This window comes from Synchiropus splendidus, chromosome 5, assembly GCF_027744825.2.
Source record: "Synchiropus splendidus isolate RoL2022-P1 chromosome 5, RoL_Sspl_1.0, whole genome shotgun sequence".
Taxonomy (NCBI): Eukaryota; Metazoa; Chordata; class Actinopteri; order Syngnathiformes; family Callionymidae; genus Synchiropus; species Synchiropus splendidus.
Genome location: NC_071338.1, coordinates 9,960,875 through 9,974,263, shown reverse-complemented (window position 1 = coordinate 9,974,263; position 13,389 = coordinate 9,960,875). Strand labels below are relative to the sequence as shown.

General features: G+C 42.2%; 1 protein-coding gene across 4 annotated transcripts in view; it reads left to right on the top strand.

Annotated features, from left to right (window-relative positions):
* The window catches only part of LOC128758639 (protocadherin-15-like), a 175,399-nt gene that overhangs the window by 59,246 nt on the left and 102,764 nt on the right, over nt 1–13,389 (top strand). For 3 of the 4 annotated variants that reach the window (XM_053864808.1, XM_053864806.1, XM_053864804.1), the window contains exons 10-12: nt 9,414–9,522; nt 10,731–10,843; nt 12,131–12,337. In XM_053864808.1, coding sequence (XP_053720783.1) covers nt 9,414–9,522; nt 10,731–10,843; nt 12,131–12,337 — 429 coding nt within the window. Of the gene's footprint in view, nt 1–9,413; nt 9,523–10,730; nt 10,844–12,130; nt 12,338–13,311; nt 13,333–13,389 lie in introns of all 4 variants that reach the window. The other variant, XM_053864805.1, reaches the window with a different exon arrangement.

Below are 13,389 nucleotides of genomic sequence, written 5' to 3'. Positions count from 1 at the left end.
GCTGTGAAAATACTGAGCGGAGAGAAGGTGACCTTTGGTTCTGAAGGGTGAGATAAATATTCAACCAACGAAAACAGGGCGAAGTGTTGGACACTCTTTATCTTAAGTCTGAGATTGTTTCAGCTATGAGTAAGAAGCCTTCAGCTGCTGTATCCTTTGTGTCTGCTCTAATATAACCAGGGCTGCAGGGCTGGATTAAGGGTTGATGCCTACTTTTCTCGACTGTCCAGTATTTTCAGGGTATCTGGACACCTTATCCGCATGACATTACATTATGGACATCAGACAGTCAGCCATCTACTCAGTAACGTTTGCCTCTGTGACTGCTCTGGTGCTGGCAGTTCAGCACTGGTACAGCACACAGCACCTCACAACAAAATCCCTAGTTTCCACATATGAGAACTTCACATTCTGTACTTAAGTGTAAGATGATCGTTTCAACCCCAGGTAATGAGCTCCCTCAAGATGCGCCATGCGGCATTTCGAAACTAAGCGGAACAGGGTTTCTCCTAAAGCATGCAGTCGATGAAAAGCGATGTGGATCTAGTCAGTTTTTAAAATAAATGTATAGTATTTCATGGCGCTCGGTGAAAGGGGATGTCGCTCAAGTCCATGGATGGTAAGAAAATGTGATCAAATATTGAGCAAGTGGGTCGTGGGTCAGACTAGCCAAATAATCTTTAGATGGTTCCTGGCTCCCATCATGCGCCCACAGAGCGCCAACCGTCTGTAATGTTGCAGTCCTCTTATGATCCAACTGCCTGGGGAATCCGGCCGGAGCAGAGACGTCTCGCACCCTGTCACACTCCTGGTGTGACAGGGTGCCAGTTAGCAAGCTCCTCTTAGTTACCGGGGATGTAAGTTATGATGAGGTTTCCACATGCAAAGGCACAGTATGTCGGATAGCAACTGTTAAATGTGTTCAACTGCATTGTCTCCTCTCTGTGATGAACACAGGAAAGGCTGCAGCAAGCTCCCTCAGGACAGATGGTTCCGACGGGCTGACTTTGAAATTTCCTGTTTCAAAGCACTACTGACACTGATTCCTTTCTAGAGTCTGATGAGGAGATTTTTGCGGCTTGAATATTAACTGGTTTCAGTGCAAGTTTGATAAATGAAGCCATTGAGCCTCTATTATAGCGGCGCAAGCCTCCTCTGTTTATCCCTGTTTTAAACGCAGAAGTGTAATTGAATGTGTAATGTATTGTAAGATGAAGACCAAATCTCAAGTCGACTCTTTTTTTATGGGCAGTCAAGCCAACAGCTTGGGAGGAACAGATGGAGGCATGGTGATCGCTACCTAGAGTGGCCACTTTTACAGTTTCACCCAAACATGCAATTCATCCAGCTGACAGATTTCAACTCTGTGAAAATACACATGGCAACACGTACTGTTGTCGACTGATTCGCCAGGCATTGAAAACTAATCGCTGTGAAACTATTTTCATAGATCAAAGATCTAATCTAAAAGGTTGAAATAACAATGATTTATGTGCATAGCGGAGCCAGATGTTGTTGTTTAGTTTGACGTGTGTTAAATCACTAGATTGTGGTGTGTCATTTTTACATTGTTACACATCCCCAAGTTGAAAATGAAATAATTATTGTTTAATTTTCAGTGAGTTTGCGACAGATGCATGAACCATCCCACTAGATCCCGCTCAATCCGTGCTTTTTTCTCTGAAGCAGGGATCTACTTTATGAAGGCATCGAGTGTACGATGCTTTCAAACTCCCTTCAACAGTCGTGAATTCTGAATTTACCCTTCTCAAAATATAGCGAATCATTGGCACAGTGGGGTCAATTCAATTCAAATGCTGTATGCAAAACAGTATTAAATATCAAACATATTTTTAAACCAAAGAACAGGTGCACCAAGTGTAAACATACCAGTTTGGAAACAACCACAGGCTGAAATTGAACATAAAAATGTCACTTTCGACACTAAACCTACGGTATCAGCAAAGACATGACTGTGCTTTCTTCATTTTAACAGGAAGTGCATCAGATCACTAAATAGCTTATTGAGAAGGGTGAGCCAGGACGACCAACTCCACCACACAAAAAAGAACTCGATGTTTGACCGGCTTGGTTGCCCCGACTGTGAGGAGAGCGTGCGCACATGATGAGAGCGCAGTCTGCACTTGACTCTCACTGTGTGTGAGACTCGGCCCATCAGCACAGAGCTGTCATTCATACAATGTGACCGAAGCAAACCGTATGATCGCCTCACTTTGGCAGAAAGTCAGTACGTTCTAATCGTTCACAATCTAATGCTGTCATATCGCACCACTCTACTTGACTGTAAAAGGATAAGAGACCGATGAGAAGTGTGAAGGCAAACTAAAGCAGAGGAGAGCTGGAAGCTGTCGTGGGGAGAAAGAGAGATAGTGAGGTGAAGTGAGGAGAGGAATGAGAGAGTGGAGTCAAGGCCCTATTATAGTTTGAGTCCTAATCTGGCTGATAAGGAGTGACAGCACCAGAGCTGGAGAGCTAATGTTTCTCTCCGCCTGCTGACTTTTATATTGTTTATGTTATGTTTACACAGGATTAACATTAGAATTACAAAACATTTTTTGAATAATATACCAAGGCTTACAATGCAGTATATACAGTATCATAAAGGAATATGCCTCACCATTATTCTTCATTCATTCTCATTATTTTTATTATTACAAAAAATAAAAATAAAAATTACATTACATTTACCAATCGATCTACGTTCCCACCCTCACCTATGGTCACGAGCTTTGGGTCATGACCGAAAGGATGAGATCGCGGATACAAGCGGCTGAGATGAGTTTCCTCCCCGGGGGAAGACCCAGGACTCGCTTGAGAGATTACATCTCCGGTCTGGCGTGGGAACGCCTCGGGATCCCCCGGAAAGAGCTGGAGGAGGTTTGTGCGGATCGGGAGTTTGGGCTTCCTTGCTCCGAATGCTGCCTCCGCGACCCGACCCCAGATAAGCGGCAGAAGAAGGTGAAGGTGAAGGCTTGTTTGGTCATCTGTCCCTAAAACAGGGGTCTGCAATGTAAAATCTGCTGGCTCCAGGCAGCCCGCAGGGACGACATGAGTCGGCTGTGGGCTTGCTCTAACTATGTTTAACTATTAGGTTACCCAGCTTTGCAGTGTTATTTTCATGATACTGGAGTTAAAAAACACAGTTGTGCTGAATATTTTGATGATCTCACTCAATGTCCATCAAACATGTGGCTATCATCTGTCAGTAATAATAAAGCCAGTACCACAGGTACCAATCCAGAGCCACTGAGTCAGTTACATCATGGACAAAGAATAACAGGAAGTTTGTGTATAAGTTTTTGATAGAATTAGGAATCTCTATTGTGTAATGTGTTTTGACATGTAATGTCCAATCCATGAAATTTCACTTTCAGAAAGGTTGGTCAACATTAGAAATATGCAGCAATTCCCTTCAATACAGATCATTACTTTTTTTTCTAGAAAAGATTCCCCCCCCATTCCACTAAAGCTTTCGTCATTTTGGGCTTGCTGTAGAATATGTGTTAAACTTCTGTGATGACGTTTAGATTCGATATTTGTGGGGTCTCAAGACTCACAGGCTGGAAATGTTTCTTTTAATAGAGACGGCTGCAGACACCCGTCCACATCCCCACCTCATCCTCCAGCCTCTGGAGTTATCAGCTCCAGTGGAAGCTCGGCCCTCAAATGTGCCCTTGGCAGAACAACTGTTCACCGCTCATGCTTGTGGCAGCTTATCAGCCGCAAACACGAACACTGGAAAAGTGAGGGGCATCTTCAATGTTTAGGTCCATAATTTTGAAAGCTGTTGCTCAAGAACGGTCAGGAGTATTTTTCAGATACCATCTCCATGTTGTAATGGAATTTACTGGATGCATGAATTGAAAATAAAAGTGGACGTTTTCTCAAGAAAATAAGGCACAGCCACTCCCGTCGCTCCTCCGGCATTTCGGTAATATTTCATTCCAAAATGGATTATGGAACAACACAATAAACAAGCACCCCGAGCTCTGTTCCTAAGGTTGTAATTTTGTCATGTTAATTTCCAACAAATTGCTCAAAAGTGCGCGCACCACAAAGCCTCTAAAGACCACTGCAACTTTTATTTGCTTGTAACACGCACCACAACTTTGTCCCACCGTTGCGAAACTGCTTTGTGTGAACGGCCATCTGTTACATTTTATGTTCAAGGAAGATGTGAGTCCCGCAAGTGGTGTGATTAGATTACAACGCTGCCGTACCTCACCAGGAGGCGCCCTCCTGGGTTTCCCTACTGAGTCCATCACCTTGTGCTTTTGGACTGAGCACCTGCTGGGACAGATGCTGCTTGTTTGCTCATTAACGCCTCAGTATTTCAATGCGCACCCATTCACATATCTCTGGAGGAGCTGGCAGATATGTGCTTCCTTTCTGCACTTGTTGTGGAGTCCAGAGAATTCTTATGAGGTATTAATGTTGGCTTATCGTTGGTATCTATGTTCCGTACCAACTTTTTCCAATGTGTTCTTTCATGCTTCCATTTGCCTCATCCTTGTATACATATACTTAAAGCGGCTATTTAGAGTTTAAGAATGTTTGTTTTTGGCGGTGCTCCTGGTAAAAGAATGTAATTGCTACATGTCATAAAGCTGGGTCCTTGACCCACCCAGGTTTATTTGTTTATGAGGAAGGACCGTGGTGAAACAGCGAAAACTGTGAACACAGTTGGCAACATTCCAGTGGCGCATATTTATGACAAAAGTGAATTTCATTTTTAATGTATTTTCTCAAAATATATTATATGTAATATATATAATAATCATACTCATGTCATTGTATATCCCAGTGTTGTTTTTCCAGGTTAGAGTTTTCATCCAATCAGAATTCAGCTAGCTTGTGTCGTCATGTCTAAGGCCTTCAGCAGCAACAGTGCAGGCGCAGGTGCCTTCAGAGTGAACAGACACATATAGTTGATGGATAGTTGCGATAGCCAATCAGATCATGAGTTGGGGACAGCGAGGCTTTCTAGCTGGCCTCACGTTGAACGTGACTTGTACACGTCCTGTGATTGGATACTCATACCGTCACTTCAGGACTAACCGCTACTAGTTTCTCGCTCTCTGAAGCCTGTGGCTTAAACATATGAGGATATTCATCGGCAAACTAGCTTCAGAGCAATGAACCACAGATGTTTGGTGACATTCCAGCGTGTATCACACTGTTCTCCGCCCCTGCATTTCCCCGGCACCTACAGCGGCGAGATAACCAGGCGGAGAAAGTTTGCCACTTCCAATCGAGCGGCCACCGCAGGCTTAGCGCCTGGTGAGTGCAAACGTTTGAGGTATTTATTTTGTTCACCTTTAACATGTTAATAATAGGGTGCACTGGCGCAGCAGTGTGATTCTACTCTGACAAGTTTCTCGTACCGTCTTTCTCATGCGAAATTGAGACTGTGCAAACGAGAGTACAACAGGGCTTCCGCCACATTAAAACATCTGTCATTCACTAACCAAAGAACAAGGTGCAGCTTTTTTCCTAACTTCACTTGACATCATGACTCAGCGTGTTTCAATAAGGACCATACAAACAGCAATCAAAGCATCAGCAACAAAACAACTGTTTACACTTTTATTTCAAGTTGACAGTGGAAACACACATCAGAGCAAGACTCTAGTTCCAGAACGATTGCCAGGGATGTTCAAATGTTGGCGGTGGTCACGTCTCACACCAGCTCATTGCAGGTCTGCAGAACAGACGCTCAGTTGTGATAGAATATGTTATACTTGTCCAAACCAGAGAGTCCATCAACACTGCTGACACTGCATCAGTTAAACTCTTTTTTTCCTAAATGCTACCAAACATTAGCCGCGGACGTTAGCCGTTTACATGGGTGGCTCTGGCTTCACTCTCAGGACACGCCCATTGTTGGGTCTAGAGGTTTGTTATGCTACTACAATAGCTAGACAGCCAGAATGTGGAAATCATATCTTTATGTCAAAGTCAGATTTATTGGTGCTTTAATCTAATGTTCAATAATCAACATGGGATTTTACATTTTACACATACATTAAAAAAAGTATTTGCAAATGTCCTCTATCCAGGTTGCTCTTTTTCCTACAGCATTCCAACTGTACAAACTGTTCAAATGATCTAAAGCTCTGTTTGAAGCCAGGCGCGGTGCAAGGTCACGCTCACGGTAAAATTAATTGGGTTTCATGAACAGTACTGTGTTTCTGTGAACCGTTCAAATCTAAGCGATGGTGAAGCAATGAGGTCGATTTCAAAGTTCAGTTAGCCATTTTGATGACAAGGTTAAAGGGGCAGTCGTGAAGCTGTATGCTTTGCAAATCAGTCATTTTCCAAGAAGCTTTTGGGTTTAACTGCCTTTAAACAACACACACAGCCAATCCGTCTTTTCATCGGTCAGCCACTTCAACCACTGACTCCAGATTAGGATACGTCTCTCTGCAAACATCACTCACCCCTGAGTTACACATCTGACTACAAGTGCTTAAAGCAGAGCATGGACAAGTCCCAGCGCAAGAAAGCATGCACTTTTATGGCTGTAGTTCTCCTCATTCACATGAATTTTCATCCCCAGTTCTGCAGTGATTCGCTCATTTACTGCTAATGGAGCAAACTTGTAAATAAGTCAGTTGAGGGAGCTGATGGATATACACCTTTAACTTCGTGAAACGAAAGTTAGTTTGTTGTTTGTTTTGACTCTTATTGGATTCTTGCTCCTAGTATAGCTGTCTGTTGATCATCGACACAACATCTTCATTTCAACTCAACACATACTGTCGTTGTCTGTTTATCAGCATGAGATTCACATTCTTTACATAGCAATAGCACAGTGTTTTTTTTCCCCTCCAACCTGCTTCTTCTTGTTGTCAACAAATAGTGTCTTACTACACTTGTAAGTCACTTCCCCTTTCCTTTTCATCGCCTGCAACATCGCCCTCATCTCCTCTCCTGTGACTGGGATGAGACTTCAGCAACGTGATGCTTGGATATTTCAAGTGTCAGTTGACAGGTGTCGAAGGATCGTGACACATCAGTGCAAGTGCGTGCAATCTTGCGTGCAGTCGGTGAACATATGTTCACGTGATGCGTTCTAGCTGGTTGGGACATCTGTAGCGGTGCACAGCGATGCACTGGTTTTCTTGACTCAAAACATCCCACCTGTGGGTCGTCTAGGCAGTTAAAGTATGCCATCATTGCCGCACGACCTCTCGCTTTGTTTGTGTCTGCACTACTTTGCAATCACTCTACGCTCGCTTGTTTGCTGCTATGACAGTCTTCTGTAGTGCTAATGAGCTTTTCAACAACTGATGCTCCGCCAAAATTCCTAGTCAACAGTTGCATGTTAAAATTGTTGCCTTCGCTGTCCTAATCTTGTAGTGGCTTTGATTTGTTGACAACATCGGTCTTCTCTTATGGGATTCATGATTAGATTATGATGTCACCTGATATGATTTTCACGTCACAGTTTTGCCTTGACAGGTTTCAGTTGTGTCTTCTAAATGAGGCAGGGGCCATCGCTTGAGTTGTGCAGTTAAAGTATAGCTGGAACTGCTGGCTCACATGAGGACCACCGCTGCTGCGCATCCTCAATTCTGTGGCGTAATATATTGAAATTGGGAAGTGGACTTATGCATCCTGCGCCGATGCTGAAGTCAGCCTTCAGGGTGGCATATTGACGCATTAGGCTTTTGACTGAAGCACCTTCCCTTTCCTTATGTCTCCCCACAAGCTGTGTGATCGACATCCTCCAACTGGAAGGTTACACAGGAAGGAAAATATTTTTTACACCATTGAAACACCTATGCATCAACCTGCATGCAGAGGTCAGTATAAGACGCCGAAGTCCACTTTCCAAAGTCAATATGTTACGGCAGTGGAGTGAGGATGTTTTGGCCCCAGTTGCTCAGCAACTTTGACTCATCAGACACAGCCCAGGATTCCACTGATCTAATGTCCATTCCGTGTTTCTTCCCCCAAATAAACAAATCTCTTCCTGTTCTCGTCTTTCCTTAGTGGTCTTTTTTAGCAGTAAAAGGCCTAATTCGTCTCCTCCGAACAGTTGATGTTGAGATGAAGCTGCGACGAGAACTCTGTGGCGTTCATCTGGGCTCAGATCTGAGATACTGTTAACTCGCAATGTTTGTGGATGAACTTTGCTGCTGGGGTGTGTTTGGTGGTGTCATGATGTGAGCCAGCAACTTCACTTGGAGATGCATTTTAAAACCATTGCATGATCTTTGTACCAACCTGACTTCAACACAACACAAATGATGATCTCAGCCTCATTTAGAAGACAAAGAATTCTGTAGATACACAGTGAACATGAAGTGAAAACCATGTCAGGTAACACCATGAAGCCCATCTGTTAGCTCTGCGGTGCAGACAGTCTTGCTGGTCCGACAAGGAACACTCCATCATTCTGTCGTGAAGGTGTGTGGCCAAGTTAGAGGCACATCAGGTCGAACATCGAAGTTGAGCATTGACCGCTTCATCGCTGTGAGAGTGTGTGGGAAGAGGAGCACCAACGCATCAGCACAAATCTATAGTGTATGAAAAGAACGTGACGTTCTCCTCACGTTGGTAGATTGTCAGTACACTAGTGTGCTGTGGGAAGCTAGTTAAGAAACACAGGTCTATTCGTATACGCGTATTGATGAACACAGTTCACACATGAGACCTTAGATGATAGTGCTATAAACAGTATTTCATTAATAATTATCAAATAGTGAGATATCGTTTTTAAGTCTCCATTGTGCCCATTGTGTTACATACTTTTGGTTGGGTCTAAGTCATTTCAGCAATGACAGCAATGACATAATGACTTATTGACTCCTGAAGCCGTCAGCCACTTTTTAATTTAATATATATATATTTTTTATCTGTATTTGGAATTACTCAAAAATGTTTATTTAAAAGTTGGTCATGCAGTTCTTCAGGGATAATCACACTGACATTGTTCTACACCCAAACATATGTTTTGTTTTCCTCTATTTGATTTAAAAAAAAAACACGCAGGAGGTCAGGGATTGGTTGACGCACACAATTTTATTAGACTGACCGGTGATCCAGCCTTCTTTTTCCGATCCTGTGAACCTGAAGATGACTGCACCCAAGCCAGGAGAAGATCTCAAAATGAAAATGGAAGACCAAAGAAAAGAAAAAAAGCGTCCGTGTCTCTCTGTGCTGTCCCCCATAGAGAAGGTCACATCCAGACCAGAGCTACAGCACATCACCTTTGCTAAATGTTGTTGCTGCTGTTTGTGTTTGTTTTTAATTTTTGACTTTTGATGAAAGTCAAAACAAGTGAAGTCTGAGTGAAAACACTGGTCCTCTGTCCAACAAAAAGATACCTGGGACTTATAGAAAACACAGTTTCACTCTGACATTTCATTTCATTTTCCCCACAGAACAAGACAAATCCTTTAAATGTGACTCCATCGATCCAAGCTGTGGACCAAGACAGGAACATACAGCCTCCCTCTGACCGACCTGGGATTCTGTACTCTGTCCTGATCGGTAAGCAGAAAAGCATGAATTTATTGACATGTGGTGGCTGCAGAGCACGTACATCGCTCTCGAGGGATTTTGATGTTGTCTGCGTTTCACTTCTTGTAATAAAAATATGTTTTTAAACATAGAGGAATATCTCAAAAATATAAAAAATATATATTAAATATACAGTCTTATCGTTTTTATATTGGACAAGAAAAGGTTTGTTCAGTTTTGGTGGTGTTCTGGATCCACTAGCGTTCATTTGTTGCTTAACCTTTCCATCTGTACATTACAGTATGTACCGGAATTTCTCCTACTTGTTATGAGCCTGCAAAAAAAAAAAAAAAAAAGGATATTAGCATGGAAATCAAGTTTTTATTAGTTATTTTTAAGAGATTTTTTGTTGCATGTAACTCCAAGATTTTTTTTATGAAGTATATGTTTTATATTTTTATGTAATGTTTTTATTCACTGGATTTTAAGCGTTAGTTTTTTTTTTTTTTTTTTTTTTTCCAGACTGCCCAAAATGTGAATGAGCTGTTTGCATTTAGACGTTATATTTTGCCATGACACCTGGCAGCTACCTACTCTCTGACGTTCCAGGGCCACCCGAAAGAAAGCACTTGCCTTTCTTGAGCAAAACTTCAATTTAATTCTAAAGAATTGCCTCTATCTGTATTCTAAGTATTACCTTGTTTCTTGCACTACATTGTGTGTGCAGCGGAAACTATGAAGTTCATTTCTGAAAAAAGTCTCACAAACCGAGACAAGATAAACCCTGATTATTCTTCAATTTTCAGCAAATATTTTTTTTAATTCAATACATATTCAAGTAAAACTTAGGAGCATGGCATCAGAAATCTTTAAACTAATAGTTAGCATGACTATTGAGTGTGCTGGGGCTTGGACTAAAGGGGCCCACCAGAGAGGCTTTGTGAATCATTGCAAGTCAAGCTTGACTGAGATCCATAAAATAAGAACAAAGTGACACACATCGATGTGCACTTGAGAAATGTGACAAAGACCGCAGGCTTCCCAATGTGGACGTGCGCCTTGTTATCTCTGGAGAGCCCAGATGAGAAATCAAGGAGCGTCTGACGTGTCTTACTCCTGACAAACACCAAAAACCATATATTGATTTTAAACACGCGACTAACCAATTTCTCTGACACACAATCACATTCCCAGTTGCTTTCACTGATTGTGCTGTTACGTGTGTTCTCCTCTCTCAGGCAAGCCGGAGTCCTACTCCGAATATTTCAGCCTTAACAGAACCACAGCGGAGCTCCTGCTTTTGAAGCCCATCGACAGAGAGCTCCACCACAGATTTGATCTGGTTATCAAGGTGAGAAACAGTGGAGCGCAGACTGCTAATTTAATTTGATTTTCTCCCGCCGTAGTTCAGAAAAAACGGCTGAGCCAACTTCATCCTCCCCGTGCTCTGCATTTGCCATGACTGCTTTCAGCATGAAAATGTTTAGTCATTAAACTGCTGCCAGTGGTTTAAGAAAATGGATAAAAATTTAGAATTTAGCGTTACCTGGAAGTAACCCCAGTTCTACGAGTACAACCACCTCCATTACATTGGCTGCAAACAGCATCTGGAAGACCATTATCGATTACTTTTCGGCTTTGGATCCAGGAGCTTGATGAGCATCACAGCATCTTCCTAAAAACATCTCTTATCGTCCTCCTTGGTATAGTTCACACAGGACTACAACAGAGAACAATGTGGCCCAATTGAGCTTATGTACTCCTCAGGCTGAGCCCTGTCTAGCAAGTCCCATGTGCTGCACCTAAACACAGGAAACACTTGTCGTCGTGACCGTCAGCGACAGACAATGACAGGTCACAGACGGAGCAGCTACGCTGACTCCCCGCATCCATCTAGTCCAATTCAAACACAGATTAAGTTAGTAGCTTGAGGAATGACAGGGTGCCGTGTGCCTCGCAGGCTGAGTTTGAAAGGAGACAGACTGAGTGGTTGTGCCGCCGTGCACGGGTTGCTGCCAGGCTGACATCCTGCTTGCGGCCTGGGCCTCAAGGTTAAACCAATTGACAATGTCTTTAGAGAGCGTACAACATGGAAGATGTTGTGAAGCTCAGTGGGCTTTTTGTTTCTTTCTTTTGTTTATTTTTGTTTTTTTTAGTTATTTGTGTTAATGTTGTGATGCCTGAATTATTTGCTTAACACAATAGAGAGTAAATAAAATGACATTTACATTTGTCAAGACAAATTTTCTATTCAAACCATGAAAGGTTAATGAACTAAAAACATACCAACAGCTGACCACTCTCACTGTAATCCTTTACACCATTTATCAAGCATCACTGCCCTCAGGATTGAAAAGACAGTTCTGCATTTTTTTCCACTTATTGATATTATTCATTTCACGGCATTTAACCAGTAAAAATGGCTAAAGCCAATAATCCCGTTTCTTACCAGTCACTTCAGTATAATTTTGCTATACTCTACTGTCAATAGCAGAATGTGCTAAATCATCAAGGGTCTTGGCAGGAACAAGGTGAGTGTTGTGTCTGGCTTAAACAGATTTCAAGGACAATGAATGAATGATTCATCCTGGTGTGTCACCTTCTAAAGCATCATCACTCTCTCCCGTCCTCCCTTCAGGCTGAGCAGGACAACGGTCACCCTTTGCCAGCTTTCGCAAATCTCCAAATTGAAGTTCTCGATGAAAACAACCAGGCGCCATACTTCCTGAGGCCCAGTTACCACGGCTACGTCAGCGAAGCTTCACCAGTGGGAACCACTGTAGCGACTGACGCCAGCCTCTCTGCCCCGCTGGAAATCATAGCGCTGGATAATGACGTGGAGGAGGTGAGGCCCCCGAACATTTTCAGTGGACATGAGCTGTAAATAAATGTAGTTCCTGATCCGATTTTTGAAAGGAAAATATTACTAACTTCCAGAAAAGTGGATGGATGTATATGCATGAAGGACATGTCAAAGAGAACATTTTATTTCAGCTTGACTCACAGAAAAGACATACAATATATATATATATATATATATATATATATATATATATATATATATATATATATATATATATATATATATATATATATATATATATATACAATTGTTATATTTTGGCAAGCTGGGGGATTGATTTAAGTAACCTCAGGCAGAGACTTCTTCCAGAGTCAATGGCTATTTTTCTGCCTTATACACTGCGTGACTACAGGAAAGAAAGCCACTTTATATAAGTCCAAGCACAGCATGCATTCACATAAATGCACGGTGCTCACCCCAACACAGTAGTTATAACAAAAGAGAACAGTAAACATGCAGCAAACAAGTTGTAGTAAAGCAAAACACACCCAATGTCACCCAGAACAACAGAACAGACTGCTGCAAAGCATGCTGGGGGAAACCCCTCAACTCCGCCTTCCCCAATAGAGTCTCTCATACAGTCCCTGCGTATCCCATTTTGATACATTTATGTAGTTTTCTAATATATGATTACGCAGCTATGACATCAGCCTCCATCCATTGGTATTTCTGCAGCATCATAGATGTTTTTTCTTTGGAAAAAAACAAACATATGACAAGGTGTACCCTTGAATGCGTTGGCTGAAACAGGATTACGCTTTTAAATGTGTATTACTTTTGCTCATGCAATGGGTTTTATAGACAAGACGCAAAGTGGGCATCACTCATCTTAAGTGATCATCAGTGTAAAAACAACACCGTGGAATTATCAGTTACACTTATTATGTGCTGTCATGAATGAGAAGTCATTTGTTGTTGTCATGCTCATGGCTTGTTTTTGCCCATGTCATTTCAAGCTTGCAGCAAACCAGACTCCAGTATGTATCCTGTGTGTTCACGTTCCTTTGTCTCAGCTTCTATTCCTCTCTGATCAT